The 15,276-nt window shown below is 47.1% G+C and overlaps 2 protein-coding genes across 2 annotated transcripts in view; one reads left to right on the top strand and one right to left on the bottom strand.

Moving 5' to 3' along the window:
• The window catches only part of NUDT13 (nudix hydrolase 13), a 69,877-nt gene that overhangs the window by 31,911 nt on the left and 22,690 nt on the right, over window positions 1-15,276 (bottom strand). The gene's annotated exons all lie outside the window — the stretch shown is intronic.
• Window positions 13,401-15,248, top strand: LOC121005654 (zinc finger BED domain-containing protein 4-like). Its single transcript, XM_040438427.1, has one exon. It carries the CDS (start codon window positions 13,449-13,451, stop codon window positions 15,246-15,248), a length of 1,800 nt encoding a protein of 599 aa, XP_040294361.1. The 5' UTR covers window positions 13,401-13,448.

Here is a 15,276-nt window from a genome sequence, read left to right as displayed (position 1 = left end):
CCCCAGACCATAAAACTGCCACCACCAGCTTGTGTTCTTCCAGCAATGGCTGCAGGGTGTCTATTCTCTGATGTTTTTTGGCTGACACGCCAACATCCATCTGCTCAAAGAATCAGAAAACATGACTCGTTGGAAAAGGCAACCCTTTGCCAATCAGCTGAGATCCAATTCTGATACTGTCTACTTTCTTAGCAGAGGTGCAGTGACCATCCGTCTGCTTCAGAGCTCCATACACAGTAGGGTTCTGTCACAGCCAGACAGTTGAGAAGCTCTGACAGGAGCCTTTCAGATCCTCCTCCTTGAATTTCTTTGTTTTGGTTTAGTTTCTCATCTCGTTAGTCTATCTCAGCTGTCATGCTGTTGGACTGATTACTGCCCTTTAAGTTCCTCCCCAGAATGCAGTAGTGTGCGGCTTATACAACTTCCTGGAGTGTGTGTGCATGCTGTTCCTTGTTCCCAGTCCCCAGTCGTCTGCAAGATAAGTTCTGTTTATGTATTTATGATTTTCTGTTTTCTGGATCCAGGTGACCCTGACTCCCTCCGTGTCTGTGTAGGGAGCCGGTGGTCGTGTCCCCTCACTATTATAGGGTCTTCAGGTGTAAGATAGTCGAGGTACGTGGATATGCGCCCATCCACCTTTGGGGTGGTCGCATAGGCTGAGCAATAAGGGAGAGCGGCAGGTCTCTTGCAGGGGTCTCCCCTTTTGTTCCTTAGTTGTGGATCCAGTGAGTCATTGTTTATATTATTGTCTTGTTTCCTGTACACCATCCGTGACATTATAAGCCGCCAAAACCGTCTCAAGCATGGATCCGGTTTCACTTTTGGCTGAGCGCTTCCAGGGTCTTTCATTGGAGGTAGCTGATCTCCGTAAGACTATTTCTCAGTTTCAAGTGACCGGTTCAGCTTGCGTTCATGGAGTTTGTTCTGAGCCTAAGATCTCGCTCCCGGATACGTTCTCCGGGGGTAGTGAGTATTTTGTGCGTTTTAGAGAGGCTTGCAAACTCCATTTTCGCCTTCTTCCATATTCCTCTGGTGATGAAAATCGGAGGGTGGGGATCATTATATCGCTGCTCAGGGGTAACGCTCAATCCTGGGCCTTTTCGCTGCCGGAGGGGGCACGGCCCCTCCGTTCAGTGGATGAATTCTTTTTAGCCCTGGGTCAGATATATGATGATCCGGATCGTATTGCTCTGGCTGAGTCTAGACTACGTCTGTTATGCCAGGGTAAACAATCCGCAGAGATATACTGCTCAGAATTTCGGAGATGGGCAGCTGATACTGGTTGGAATGATGCTGCACTCCGAAGTCAATTTTGCCATGGTCTTTCAGAGAGATTGAAAGATGCATTTGCCTTTCATGAGAGACCTACCTCCTTGGATTCTGCTATGTCTCAGGCCGTTCGTATTGACAGGCGTCTTAGAGAGAGAGGAGAGATCTCTCCTTCCTGTCATACTCAGTCCCGGGACAGTGCAGCGGTCTCTTTCTGTGCGCAGGGGTCTCAGTCGCTGTCAGCCCCTTCTGAGCAGGAGCCCATGCAGCTGGGGTTGATTGCCTCTGACGATAGAAGATTCAGCCCGCATGGGAGGGTTTGTTTTTGTTGTGGAGGTATAAATCATTTGGCAAATGTTTGTCCCTCTAGGAGATTCAGGCAGTTTTCTGGGAGTACTAAAGAAACTAAAAGGAAAAAATCTTTTAAAAATGTTCCGTCTGTTACTATTGGCAGGGTTGAGGCGGAAATTGAAGGTTTTCCGTTTGCTTGTAGTTCCCGTTTTGTCCTGCCTGCTAGGGTGGCGCTAGAGAGCAAAAGCATTTTTTGTGAGATTTTTGTGGATAGTGGAGCAGCTGTCAATCTCATTGATAATCAATTTGCAATAACTCATGGTTTCCAGGTATGCACTTTGGGAAAGGATATTCCTGTTTTTGCTATTGATTCCGCTCCACTTTCTTAGAAATCATTAAAGGGCATAGTTCACAATATCCGTTTAATTGTCAGTGATGCTCATGTTGAGGATGTGTCATGTTTCGTCCTTAGCGGTTTGCCTACTCCTCTAGTGTTGGGGCTACCCTGGCTCACTAAACATAACCCCACCATTGATTGGCAAGCGAGGCAAATAAATGGTTGGAGTGACTTTTGCAGAGAGAATTGCCTCATGACATCTGTTTCTGAGGTTTCTACTAAGACTGTACCACCTTTCCTCTCTGAATTTTCGGATGTCTTCTCTGAGAGTGGAGTTCAGGATTTGCCCCCGCACAGGGAGTACGATTGCCCTATTAATCTCATCCCAGGCGCCAAGCTGCCTAAATCTCGTTTATACAATCTTTCCCAACCTGAGAGGGTCGCTATGCGTGCTTATATCTCTGAGAGTCTGAGAAAAGGACACATACGACCCTCGAAGTCACCTGTTGCCGCTGTTTTTTTCTTTGTTAAGAAAAAAGATGGTTCTTTAAGACCTTGTCTGGATTTCAGGGAGCTGAACAGTATCACTATTCGTGACCCTTATCCGCTCCCTCTGATCCCGGACCTGTTTAACCAGGTTGTTGGGGCTAAAGTCTTTTCCAAATTAGACCTAAGAGGGGCATACAACCTGGTCAGGGTCAGAGAAGGAGACGAATGGAAGACGGCTTTCAATACCCCTGAGGGCCATTTTGAGAATTTGGTTATGCCTTTTGGTTTGATGAATGCCCCAGCCGTTTTTCAGCATTTCGTGAACAGCATTTTTTATCATTTAATGGGAAAATTTGTATTAGTGTATTTGGATGACATTTTGATTTTTTCTCCTGATTTCAAGACTCATAAGGAACATTTACGTCAGGTCTTGCTCATCCTGCGGGAGAATAAATTATACGCAAAACTGGAAAAATGTGTGTTTGCGGTTCCAGAAATTCAATTTCTGGGGTTTCTTCTCTCCGCTTCTGGTTTTCGCATGGACCCCGAGAAGGTCCGCGCTGTGCTTGAGTGGGAGCTTCCTGAGAATCAGAAGGCGCTGATGCGTTTTTTGGGCTTTGCCAATTATTACAGGAAATTTATTTTGAATTATTCCTCTGTTGTTAAACCACTCACTGATATGACCAGAAAGGGGGTAGATTTTTCTTCCTGGTCGGTAGAGGCACGTAAGGCCTTTTCTAATATCAAGGAGAGTTTTGCTTCCGCTCCCATCCTGGTACAACCTGATATTTCGTTACCCTTCATAGTTGAGGTTGATGCTTCTGAGGTAGGGGTGGGTGCGGTCTTGTCTCAGGGTTCCTCTCCTGCCAAATGGCAACCGTGTGCATTTTTCTCAAAGAAACTCTCCTCCGCAGAGAGAAATTATGATGTGGGAGATAGGGAATTGTTGGCCATCAAGTTGGCTTTTGAAGAATGGCGCCATTGGCTAGAGGGAGCCAGACACCCTATTACCGTGTTTACTGACCATAAAAATCTGGCCTACTTGGAGTCAGCCAAGCGTCTGAACCCGAGACAGGCCAGATGGTCTTTGTTCTTTTCAAGGTTTAATTTTGTTGTCACGTTCCGCCCTGGGGTTAAGAATGTGAAGGCAGATGCCCTGTCACGTTGTTTTCCGGGAGGTGGGAATTTTGAAGACCCGGGTCCCATTTTGGCTGAAGGTGTGGTGGTCTCTGCTCTTTTTCCTGAATTGGAGGCAGAGGTGCAGGCAGCCCAGTCAGAGGCTCCTGATCTTTGTCCTCCTGGGAGGTTGTTTGTGCCTCTCGCTTTGAGACACAAGATTTTTAAGGAACACCACGATACGGTCCTTGCTGGGCACCCGGGGGCAAGAGCCACACTGGATCTCATCGCTCGGAGATTCTGGTGGCCTGCGCTTCGTAAGTCGGTTGAGGGTTTTGTGGCAGCTTGCGAGACTTGCGCTCGTGCCAAAGTCCCTCATTCACGGCCATCAGGTCCTCTCCTTCCCTTACCCATTCCTTCCCGTCCTTGGACACATCTGTCCATGGACTTCATAACGGACTTGCCTCGTTCCTCGGGGAAGACTGTGATTCTGGTGGTGGTGGACCGTTTTAGCAAAATGGTGCATTTCATCCCTTTTCCTGGTTTGCCCAATGCTAAGACGCTGGCGCAGGCATTTATTGACCACATTGTCAAATTGCATGGTATTCCTTCAGACATAGTCTCTGATAGGGGCACGCAGTTTGTTTCCAGATTCTGGAAGGCTTTCTGTTCTCGCTTGGGGGTTCGGTTGTCATTCTCTTCTGCTTTCCACCCGCAGTCGAATGGCCAGACAGAGCGCGTCAATCAGAATCTGGAGACATATCTGCGCTGTTTTGTGGCGGAGAATCAGGAGGATTGGTGTTCTTTTTTGTCCCTTGCTGAGTTTGCTTTAAATAACCGCCGTCAGGAGTCCTCTGATAAGTCACCATTTTTTGGTGCATATGGATTTCATCCGCAGTTTGGGACTTTCTCGGGAGAGGGGTCTTCTGGTTTACCTGATGAGGACAGATTCTCCTCGTCTTTGTCATCTATTTGGCAAAAGATTCAGGATAATCTAAAGAGCATGAGTGAGAGATATAAGCGTGTGGCAGATAAGAGACGTGTGCCTGGTCCGGACCTGAATGTTGGTGATCTGGTGTGGTTGTCTACCAAGAATATCAGATTGAAGGTTCCCTCCTGGAAGTTGGGTCCTAGGTTTATTGGGCCTTACAAGATCCTGTCTGTCATCAATCCTGTTGCCTACCGTCTTGATCTTCCTCAGACTTGGAAGATCCATAATGTTTTTCATAAGTCCTTATTGAAACCTTATGTTCAACCTATTGTGCCCTCGCCTTTGCCTCCTCCTCCGATTGTGGTTGATGGAAATCTTGAATTTCAGGTCTCTAGGATTGTGGATTCTCGTCTTGTCCGCGGTTCCCTCCAGTACCTCGTTCATTGGGAGAGTTATGGTCCTGAGGAGAGGATGTGGGTCCCAGTGACGGACATTAAGGCCTCTCGTCTCATCAGGGCTTTCCATAGGTCCCATCCTGAGAAGGTGGGCTCTGAGTGTCCGGAGTCCACTCGTAGAGGGAGGGGTACTGTCACAGCCAGACAGTTGAGAAGCTCTGACAGGAGCCTTTCAGATCCTCCTCCTTGAATTTCTTTGTTTTGGTTTAGTTTCTCATCTCGTTAGTCTATCTCAGCTGTCATGCTGTTGGACTGATTACTGCCCTTTAAGTTCCTCCCCAGAATGCAGTAGTGTGCGGCTTATACAACTTCCTGGAGTGTGTGTGCATGCTGTTCCTTGTTCCCAGTCCACAGTCCCCAGTCGTCTGCAAGATAAGTTCTGTTTATGTATTTATGATTTTCTGTTTTCTGGATCCAGGTGACCCTGACTCCCTCCGTGTCTGTGTAGGGAGCCGGTGGTCGTGTCCCCTCACTATTGTAGGGTCTTCAGGTGTAAGATAGTCGAGGTACGTGGATATGCGCCCATCCACCTTTGGGGTGGTCGCATAGGCTGAGCAATAAGGGAGAGCGGCAGGTCTCTTGCAGGGGTCTCCCCTTTTGTTCCTTAGTTGTGGATCCAGTGAGTCATTGTTTATATTATTGTCTTGTTTCCTGTACACCATCCGTGACAGGTTCACTGAATTGTTTATTTTGGCCGTGAGCTGTTCCATTGTAGCAGGTTGGTCCACCCCTGTGCACCTTCATAGCCGACATTTGCCGCTCACATTAATGGAGCATGGTGCTTTGCAGTTTCCACGATGCTTATTGTGGTGCCATTTATCCACTTACGATACACTTTCACCACAGCAGCACGTGAACAGTTAAAGGGGTTGTCCGGGTTCAGAGCTACCCATATTTTCACCCAGGCAGCCGCCCTGATTTTAGCATCGGAGCATCTCATCTCTTTAGTTTACAATAACACAGTGTTTACAATCACATAGTGTGTTCGGTGACGTCACCGCCTCTGATGGGCGTGCTTTATCACTGTCCTAGCTGTTTTACTGTCTAGGGCAGCGCTAAAGCCCGCCCATCAGTGTCGGTGACGTCACCGCGCTTCCTGGCAGCCCCATGGAGAGCCCAGCTCTGGCCAAAGCCCTCTCGAGAGAGACTTACAGGACATAAAAGAAGATGTGAAGCAAATTGGCTCACGAGTAGAAAAACTGCAGAATACCCAAGCAGCCATATGCAGGGCTCCAGATGGTGACCAAAAGGGTCGCAAATGCAACCTAGAAATGCTAAATGGCGACAATCTTGTCGCCATTTGCGCCTAGACCCGCCGCTGCTCTGCCGCTTTCACAAACTGACATGGCACGCGCTGCTCTCAGCGCGTGCCATGTTCTCAACAACACAGGGGAGAAGGAGGCAGTCCCTCCACCCTGTACTGCTGCTGCCGCTGCCACCAATGGGCTGATAGCAGGGAGGAGGAGGGGAGGGGCTATGGCCACTGCGCCACCAATGAATATTGTTTATGCTTAATACAAACACAGGCTGCGGGTGCCGGACATAGCCCATACCTGGCACCCAGCCTCTATGACCGGCACCCGCAGCCTGCGTTTGTATTAAGCATAAACGATATTCATTGGTGATGCAGTTCACCGCACCCCCCCCAACCCCTGTATTATAAATTAGAATCATTGGTGGCGCCCCAACCCCCCCCCCCCCAAAGTATTATAATCATTGGTCATTGGTGGTGCAGTGCGCCCCCAACCCCCCCCCCTAAGTATTATAATCATTGGTGGTGCAGTGCGCCCCCAACCCCCCATCCCCCAAGTATTATCATTGGTGGCAGTGGCAGTTCCAATCGGAGCCCCAGCAGTGTAATCCTGGGGCTCCGATCGGTTACCATGGCAGCCAGGACACTATTGAAGCTCTGGCTGCCATAGTCAGCTCCCTGCTGCTGTGTGCACAAAGCACAGAGCAGCAGGGACAGTGTGAGGTCCTATTCACCCTGATAGAGATCTATCAGGGTGAATAGGACAAGGGATGAAAGATCCCAGGTTCTAGCCCCTAAGGGGGTAAATGGGTATTAAAAAAAGTTAAAAATAAAAATAAAAAAGTTAAAAAAACAAACACCAAAATATTAAGTTTAAATCACTCCCTTGCCCAATTTTACATATAAAATATATAAACAATAAAATATTGCCACGCCCGAAAAAGTGCGAACTATTAAAATATTTAAAAATTTGCAATTTTTTTGTCACCTTGTCCCAACAAAAATTAGGATCAGAGTGTTCTACCGAATGGATCGAACCGCTGAGTCCGGTAAGAATAAGGAAGGTGGAGTGTGTATTTATGTCAATAAGGCTTGGTGCACCTCCACAGTCATTGCTGAACAATATTGCTCTGCTGATTTAGAATTTATGACACTTAAATGCAGACCGTTCTACTTTCCGAGGGAAAATAACAGTCGTGTATCTCACCGTAGTTTATATTCCTCCACAAGCTAATGTTAAGATGGCACTGTTCAAATTGCATGATATTACGAACAGTCTGCAAAATATCCATCCAGATGGAGTGTTCATTTTAGCGGGTGATTTTAACCAAGCCAATCTCAAAACTGTGCTCCCCAAATTTTACCAGTTTGTTAAATTCCCAACTAGGGGGAGAAATACATTGGACCGTGTTTATTGCAACATAGAAAATGCTTATACAGCATCACCTGCCCCCCATCTGGACAGGTCGGATCACATTTCTTTGTTTTTTAGCTCCAGCATACACCAGGATTAAGCCTACTTTGCATACAGAGTTTGGCCTGAAGGAGCCACAATGAGACTACAGGATTGTTTTGAGGACACAGATTGGGATTTGTTTAAACAGGCAGCTACAAAGGAAAACCACACAGACTTAAACATATATGCCTCCTCTGTCCTATCCTATATTAAATTTTGCATGGACAATGTCACTGATACCAAAATCATTCGGACCTTCCCAAATAGGAAACCATGGATAAACAGAAATGTCCAAAACCTTTTGAAGGCACGTGACATTGCTTTCCGAAAGGGAGAACCAGAGGAGTACAAAACAGCCAGGTCCAATCTGAAGAGGGGCATTAAGGAGGCAAAGCACTGCTACAAAACAAAAATACAACATCATTTTACAAGCTCTAATTCCCGACGCACGTGGCAGGGTGTCAAGTCCATTACGAATTATAAGAGCAACACCTGTTCTATCAACACTGGAAATTCTTTCTCTCTTGATGACCTAAATCAGGGGTGTCAAACTCAAATTCATCGGGGGCCGCATCAGCAGTTTGGTCACCCTCAAAGGGCCGGAAAACTTACAGTTACTTGGCTTGGCCCTTGGGGATCTCGGACGCCACTTCCACACTTTGGCCGGGGGCTCGGTGGAGCTGATGAGGTGTTTTATCCTAATGAGAAAGATTTCATAATAAGTATTTGGAGAAGGTGCAGAGGGATAGCAGAGCAGAGAGGCTGGTGCTGCTACTAGGGGGTCATACCATGGGGGAGTAATAAAGCCCACCATAATGCCCCCCCCAGTAGTAATAATTCTCCTTATAATGTGACAGTGCAAAAAATACCCCCTTGTAATGCCCCCATTTGAGCTAATGTCCTCATAGTGCCCCCATAATGTGCCAGTATAAAATGCTCCAGTAGATGCCCTCAGTGTCCCCCATAATTTGCAAGTATAAAATACCCCTTCTTAGTGTCCCCCGTAGATGACCCCATAGTACTCCTCTCCCCCCTTCCCCATAGTACCCACGTGTCCCAGTATAAAATTGTACTGTACAGAGAGCCCATATAAAATACCCCTTCTTTGTGGCCTCAGTAGATGCCCCTATAGTGCCCCCAATCATGTGCCAGTATTAACAGCCCCCCCCTGCCAGTAATAATAGCCCCCTATGCCAGTAATAATAGCCCCCTATGCCAGTAATAGCAGCCCCCCTGTGCCAGTAATAGCAGCCCCCAGTAATAACAGCCCCCAGTAATAACAGCCCCTCTGTGTCAGTAATAACAGCCCCCAGTAATAACAGCCCCTCTGTGCCAGTAATAACAGCACCCAGTAATAAGAGCCCCTCTGTGCCAGTAATAACAGCCCCCAGTAATAAGAGCCCCTCTGTGTCAGTAATAACAGCCCCCAGTAATAACAGCCCCTCTGTGCCAGTAATAACAGCCCCCAGTAATAAGAGCCCCTCTGTGTCAGTAATAGCAGCCCCCAGTAATAACAGCCCCTCTGTGCCAGTAATAACAGCCCCTAGTAATAACAGCCCCTCTGTGCCAGTAATAACAGCCCCCAGTAATAAGAGCCCCTCTGTGTCAGTAATAACAGCCCCTCTGTGCCAGTAATAACAGCCCCCTTTGCCAGTAATAACAGCCCCTCTGTGTCAGTAATAACAGCCCCCAGTAATAACAGCCCCCAGTAATAACAGCCCCTCTGTGCCAGTAATAACAGCCCCCAGTAATAAGAGCCCCTCTGTGCCAGTAATAACAGCCCCCAGTAATAAGAGCCCCTCTGTGTCAGTAATAACAGCCCCCAGTAATAACAGCCCCTCTGTGTCAGTAATAACAGCCCCCAGTAATAACAGCCCCTCTGTGCCAGTAATAACAGCCCCCAGTAATAACAGCCCCTCTGTGCCAGTAATAACAGCCCCCAGTAATAACAGCCCCTCTGTGCCAGTAATAACAGCCCCTCTGTGCCAGTAATAACAGCCCCCAGTAATAACAGCCCCTCTGTGCCAGTAATAACAGCCCCCAGTAATAAGAGCCCCTCTGTGTCAGTAATAACAGCCCCCAGTAATAACAGCCCCTCTGTGCCAGTAATAACAGCCCCCAGTAATAACAGCCCCTCTGTGCCAGTAATAACAGCCCCCAGTAATAAGAGCCCCTCTGTGTCAGTAATAACAGCCCCTCTGTGCCAGTAATAACAGCCCCCGCCAGTAATAACAGCCCCCTTTGCCAGTAATAACAGCCCCCCTTTGCCAGTAATAACAGCCCCCAGTAATAACAGCCCCTCTGTGTCAGTAATAACAGCCCCCAGTAATAACAGCCCCTCTGTGCCAGTAATAACAGCCCCCAGTAATAACAGCCCCTCTGTGCCAGTAATAACAGCCCCCAGTAATAAGAGCCCCTCTGTGCCAGTAATAACAGCCCCCAGTAATAAGAGCCCCTCTGTGTCAGTAATAACAGCCCCCAGTAATAACAGCCCCTCTGTGTCAGTAATAACAGCCCCCAGTAATAAGAGCCCCTCTGTGCCAGTAATAACAGCCCCCAGTAATAACAGCCCCTCTGTGCCAGTAATAACAGCCCCCAGTAATAACAGCCCCTCTGTGCCAGTAATAACAGCCCCTCTGTGCCAGTAATAACAGCCCCCAGTAATAACAGCCCCTCTGTGCCAGTAATAACAGCCCCCAGTAATAAGAGCCCCTCTGTGTCAGTAATAACAGCCCCCAGTAATAACAGCCCCTCTGTGCCAGTAATAACAGCCCCCAGTAATAAAAGCCCCTCTGTGCCAGTAATAACAGCCCCCAGTAATAACAGCCCCTCTGTGTCAGTAATAACAGCCCCTCTGTGTCAGTAATAACAGCCCCTCTGTGCCAGTAATAACAGCCCCCGCCAGTAATAACAGCCCCCTTTGCCAGTAATAACAGCCCCCCCTTTGCCAGTAATAACAGCCCCCCCTTTGCCAGTAATAACAGCCCCCCCTTTGCCAGTAATAACAGCCCCTTTTGCCAGTAATAACAGCCCCCTCCAGTAATAACAGCCCCCGCCAGTAATAACAGCCCCCGCCAGTAATAATAGCCCCCCCTTTGCCAGTAATAACAGCCCCCTCTTTGCCAGTAATAACAGCCCCCCCTTTGCCAGTAATAACAGCCCCCCCTTTGCCAGTAATAACAGCCCCCCCTTTGCCAGTAATAACAAACAGCCCCCCCTTTGCCAGTAATAACAGCCCCCGCCAGTAATAACAGCCCCCCCTTTGCCAGTAATAACAAACAGCCCCCCCTTTGCCAGTAATTACAAACATCCCCCCCCTTTGCCAGTAATAACAAACAGTCCCCCCTTTGCCAGTAATAACAAACAGCCCCCCCTTTGCCAGTAATAACAAACAGCCCCCCCTTTGCCAGTAATAACAAACAGCCCCCCCTTTGCCAGTAATAACAAACAGCCCCCCCTTTGCCAGTAAATAACAAACAGCCCCCCCTTTGCCAGTAATAACAGCCCCCCCTTTGCCAGTAATAACAGCCCCCCCTTTGCCAGTAATAACAGCCCCCGCCAGTAAAAGTATCGTACATAATAAAAATAATTTAAAAAAAACAAAACACATACTTACCTCCTTGGCAGCGATGTGATGCAGGCCTCTTCTGGCCTGTGTCCCACGCTGTATGGCTCAGGCAGCGCGATGACGTCATCGCGCCGCCTGCGCCGGCCTCTGATAGGCTGCAGGCACTAGGCCGGCAGCCTATCAGAGGAAGGGAAAGGGACACGCCTCTCCCTCCCCTACCGCAGCACAGGCAGGCATCTCAATCGCTGCCCTGACGAGGTCTGGCGGGCCGGATTCGGCCCGCGGGCCTTGTGTTTGACACCCGTGACCTAAATCATTTTTTTGCACAATTTGACAAAGACAATGAGCTGCCTATCATCAAATTAGCCCAGCAAGAGGCTCCATCATGTTCCCTGATGCTGAGAGCACATGAGGTAGAATGGGCCTTAAACCACATTAATCCCCACAAAGCAGCTGGCCCTGATGAAGTTCCTGGAAAAGTCCTAAAAACTGTGCTAAACAGCTGAAAACAGTGTTTACCAGTATGGATCGACCGATTATGGGTTTGGCCGATATTATCAGCCGATATTCATGTTTTTGCAAGTTATCGGTATCGGCATCTAAACTGCCGATACTACCGATAATGCTTACGCCGCCCGCCGCATGTGCCCGCCCGAAGTCTGAGTCCGGCCATGTCTTTCGGCTGCCAGTGCCAACTATCACGGGAGTACAAGAGAGACTACGCTTGTGGGCGTGTCTGCCTGCAACGCGCCGAACGGAACTCCATAGCAGACGCTGACGTCATTGGAGGCGGTCACAGTGTTGGGCAGAGGCGAGAACCAGAGTGCCTGCGGCTGCCACCATTACAGTCTAGTCTAGACTCTATACAGTTCTGCTATGGTAAAATAAATACGTGCGCCGTCATAGTTTGTTACCTACAATCTGAATCACCTTATATACCTCAGGCTCATATACTATTATACAGTGTGTTATATCATGTATTCTATACCTCGACCGTGCTACATCATACACAGTGCCACATTATATAGTATGTAATTGTATTGTAATGTGTGTATGATGTAGTATGAGGTATATATAATACATATAACACACTGTATATGTGTTATATGAGGTTTACATTCACCTAAAGAATTATTAGGAACACCTGTTCTATTTCTCATTAATGCAATTATCTAGTCAACCAATCACATGGCAGTTGCTTCAATGCATTTAGGGGGGTGCTCCTGGTCAATACAATCTCCTGAACTCCAAACTGAATGTCAGAATGGGAAAGAAAGGTGATTTAAGCAATTTTGAGCGTGGCATGGTTGTTGGTGCCAGACGGGCCGGTCTGAGTATTTCACAATCTGCTCAGTTACTGGGTTTTTCACGCACAACCATTTCTAGGGTTTACAAAGAATGGTGTAAAAAAAAGGGAAAAACATCCAGTATGCGGCAGTCCTGTGGGCAAAAATGCCTTGTCGATGCTAGAGGTCAGAGGAGAATGGGCCGACTGATTCAAGCTGATAGAAGAGCAAAATTGACTGAAATAACCATTCGTTACAACCGAGGTATGCAGCAAAGCATTTGTGAAGCCACAACACGCACAACCTTGAGGCGGATGGGCTACAACAGCAGAAGACCCCACCGGGTACCACTCATCTCCACTACAAATAGGAAAAAGAGGCTACAATTTGCACGAGCTCACCAAAATTGGACTGTTGAAGACTGGAAAAATGTTGCCTGGTCTGAGTGATGAGTCTCGATTTCTGTAGAGAAATTCAAATGGTAGTCCGAATTTGGCGTAAACAGAATAAGAACATGTATCCATCCTCTGATGGCTACTTCCAGCAGGATAATGCACCATGTCACAAAGCTCGAATCATTTCAAATTGGTTTCTTGAACATGACAATGAGTTCACTGTACTAAAATGGCCCCCACAGTCACCAGATCTCAACCCAATAGAGCATCCTTGGGATGTGGTGGAACGGGAGCTTCGTGCCCTGGATGTGCATCCCTCAAATCTCCATCAACTGCAAGATGCTATCCTATCAATATGGGCCAACATTTCTAAAGAATGCTATCAGCACCTTGTTGAATCAATGCCACGTTGAATTAAGGCAGTTCTGAAGGCAAAAGGGAGTCCAACACCGTATTAGTATGGTGTTCCTAATAATTCTTTAGGTGAGTGTATATATATTTTACTCCCCCCTCAATTCCACATATTTCTTGCGCACTGTTCCTTAATCTGTACTGTTCCTAAAAGGCTAATAGCACTAGTAGTCATGTTACCCTCTTCTTTCAATGCAGGTGGATGCACAAAGAAAAAATAAAAGTATAGTCTGGGACTATTTTAGTCAACCCACCCCAGGACGGGCAATGTGCAACACATGCAAAATCAATGTGAGCATGGGATCTGCAACTGCAAAAACAAAGAATACATCAAATCTTTGGACCCATCTAAGAATTAATCATGTTGAATTATTTAATGACGCAGAAAAAGAAAGGGAATCATCTCAAACACCAGATTTACTCCAGCCAAAAATAAAAGACTTATTTCAGAAACACACAAAGTGGCAAAATTCCGATGAAAGATCCCAACTTCTGGACAGAGCAATCACAGAGATGATGGTTACGGATAACCAGCCATTTACAATGGTGTCTGACTCTGGCTTTAAGCGCTTGATGTCCATAGTTGAGCCAAGGTACACACTGAAAAATGAAAAGTTTTACAGAACGGAAATGCTGCCAAAGATTCACCACAAGGTGGTTCAAAAAGTGAAAACAATGTTACAACCAGAGGACGCTGGCAATTCACTTTCATTCACTACTGACTGCTGGTCTGGATCAACAGAATCACTAATGACTCTTACGTGTCACTTCATTGATAATGGATGGACAAAAAGGCAGTTGGTGTTGAACACAAAGGTGATGCAAGGATCCCACACTGGCGAGTACATTAAAGAAATGTTTCTAGGCATGCTTGATGACTGGGGGATAACCAAAGATCGAGTGCTGCTTGTGCTTCGAGACAGTGGAGCAAACATGGTGAAAGGAATGAAGCTTGTTGAAGTGTCAGATCTCAGCTGCATGGCACACACCCTGCAACTTGTAGTAAATGATGGTCTGTCAAGCCAGAGAGCTGTGATCGACATAATTGCCATGCTAAAGAAGTGCGCAAGTCATTTCCACCATTCATTCATTGCCAAGCACCGACTGAGGTGCATTCAGTCAGACCTTGGCCTGCCCCACAACAGCCTGATTCAGGCTGTTCCAACACGGTGGAACTCCACACTCCATATGCTACAAAGAATGCTGGAACAAAAGCGAGCTCTTAGCATCTACGCTGGTGAACATGGAGGATATTCTTGCCCTAATGCTGATCAGTGGGAGATTGTAGCAAATCTGATTCAGACCCTCCTGCCAATAGAGGAAGTGACCCTAGAGGTTAGCCATAACGACTCAAGTGTGTCATCCGTCATTCCATGTGTGAGAGTGCTGAAGATGCTTCTTCAAGAGAATGAAGGGCCCACTACACGAGGCATTAAAACGCTTAGGGAGGTCATGAAGGAAAGCCTCAACAAATGTTTTTTGAAGTATGAAGAGAATATAAACGTAGTGTTGGCATGTCTTTTAGATCCTCGATTCAAACATCATGCTTTCTCTTCTGATAATGTATTGAGCAAGGCAAAAGAATGGCTGACAGAAGATATGCAAAAGGAGGTGCAGGTTCTAGAAAGGTCACATCTGGAAGAGCCTGATGTTACTAGTCTGGAAGAGCCTACTACTAGTACTACTAGTCTGGAAGAGCAGGATGATGATGCCACAGAAACATACAAATTCCCAAAAAGGAAACACATGGAAAAAAGGCTTAAACATGGCCAAATTGATGCCATGTTCAGCGTTTTATTGGGGCCTCATGTAGAGGATTCTCTAACTATACCAAAAGTCTGCCTTGATGATGAGCTTCATCTCTATTTGAAAGAACCAGTGATCAATAGAAAGGACAATCCACTTGAGTGGTGGAAAGAAAATGAGGCACGCTTTAAAACCCTTGCTTCTTATGCCAGAAGATACCTTTGCTCTCCACCCTCCTCTTTTTAGTGAAGTGTGAAAGGAACAGAAGCCGTTT

This window comes from Bufo bufo, chromosome 6, assembly GCF_905171765.1.
Source record: "Bufo bufo chromosome 6, aBufBuf1.1, whole genome shotgun sequence".
NCBI classification, from domain to species: domain Eukaryota; kingdom Metazoa; phylum Chordata; class Amphibia; order Anura; family Bufonidae; genus Bufo; species Bufo bufo.
Note: the sequence above shows the minus strand (reverse complement) of the source record. Positions and strands in the feature narration are given on the sequence as shown.

Bases quoted from the DNA above. Each gene is read 5' to 3' on its own strand.
- LOC121005654 (XM_040438427.1), top strand. From the start codon at position 13,449: ATGCAGGTGGATGCACAAAGAAAAAATAAAAGTATAGTCTGGGACTAT.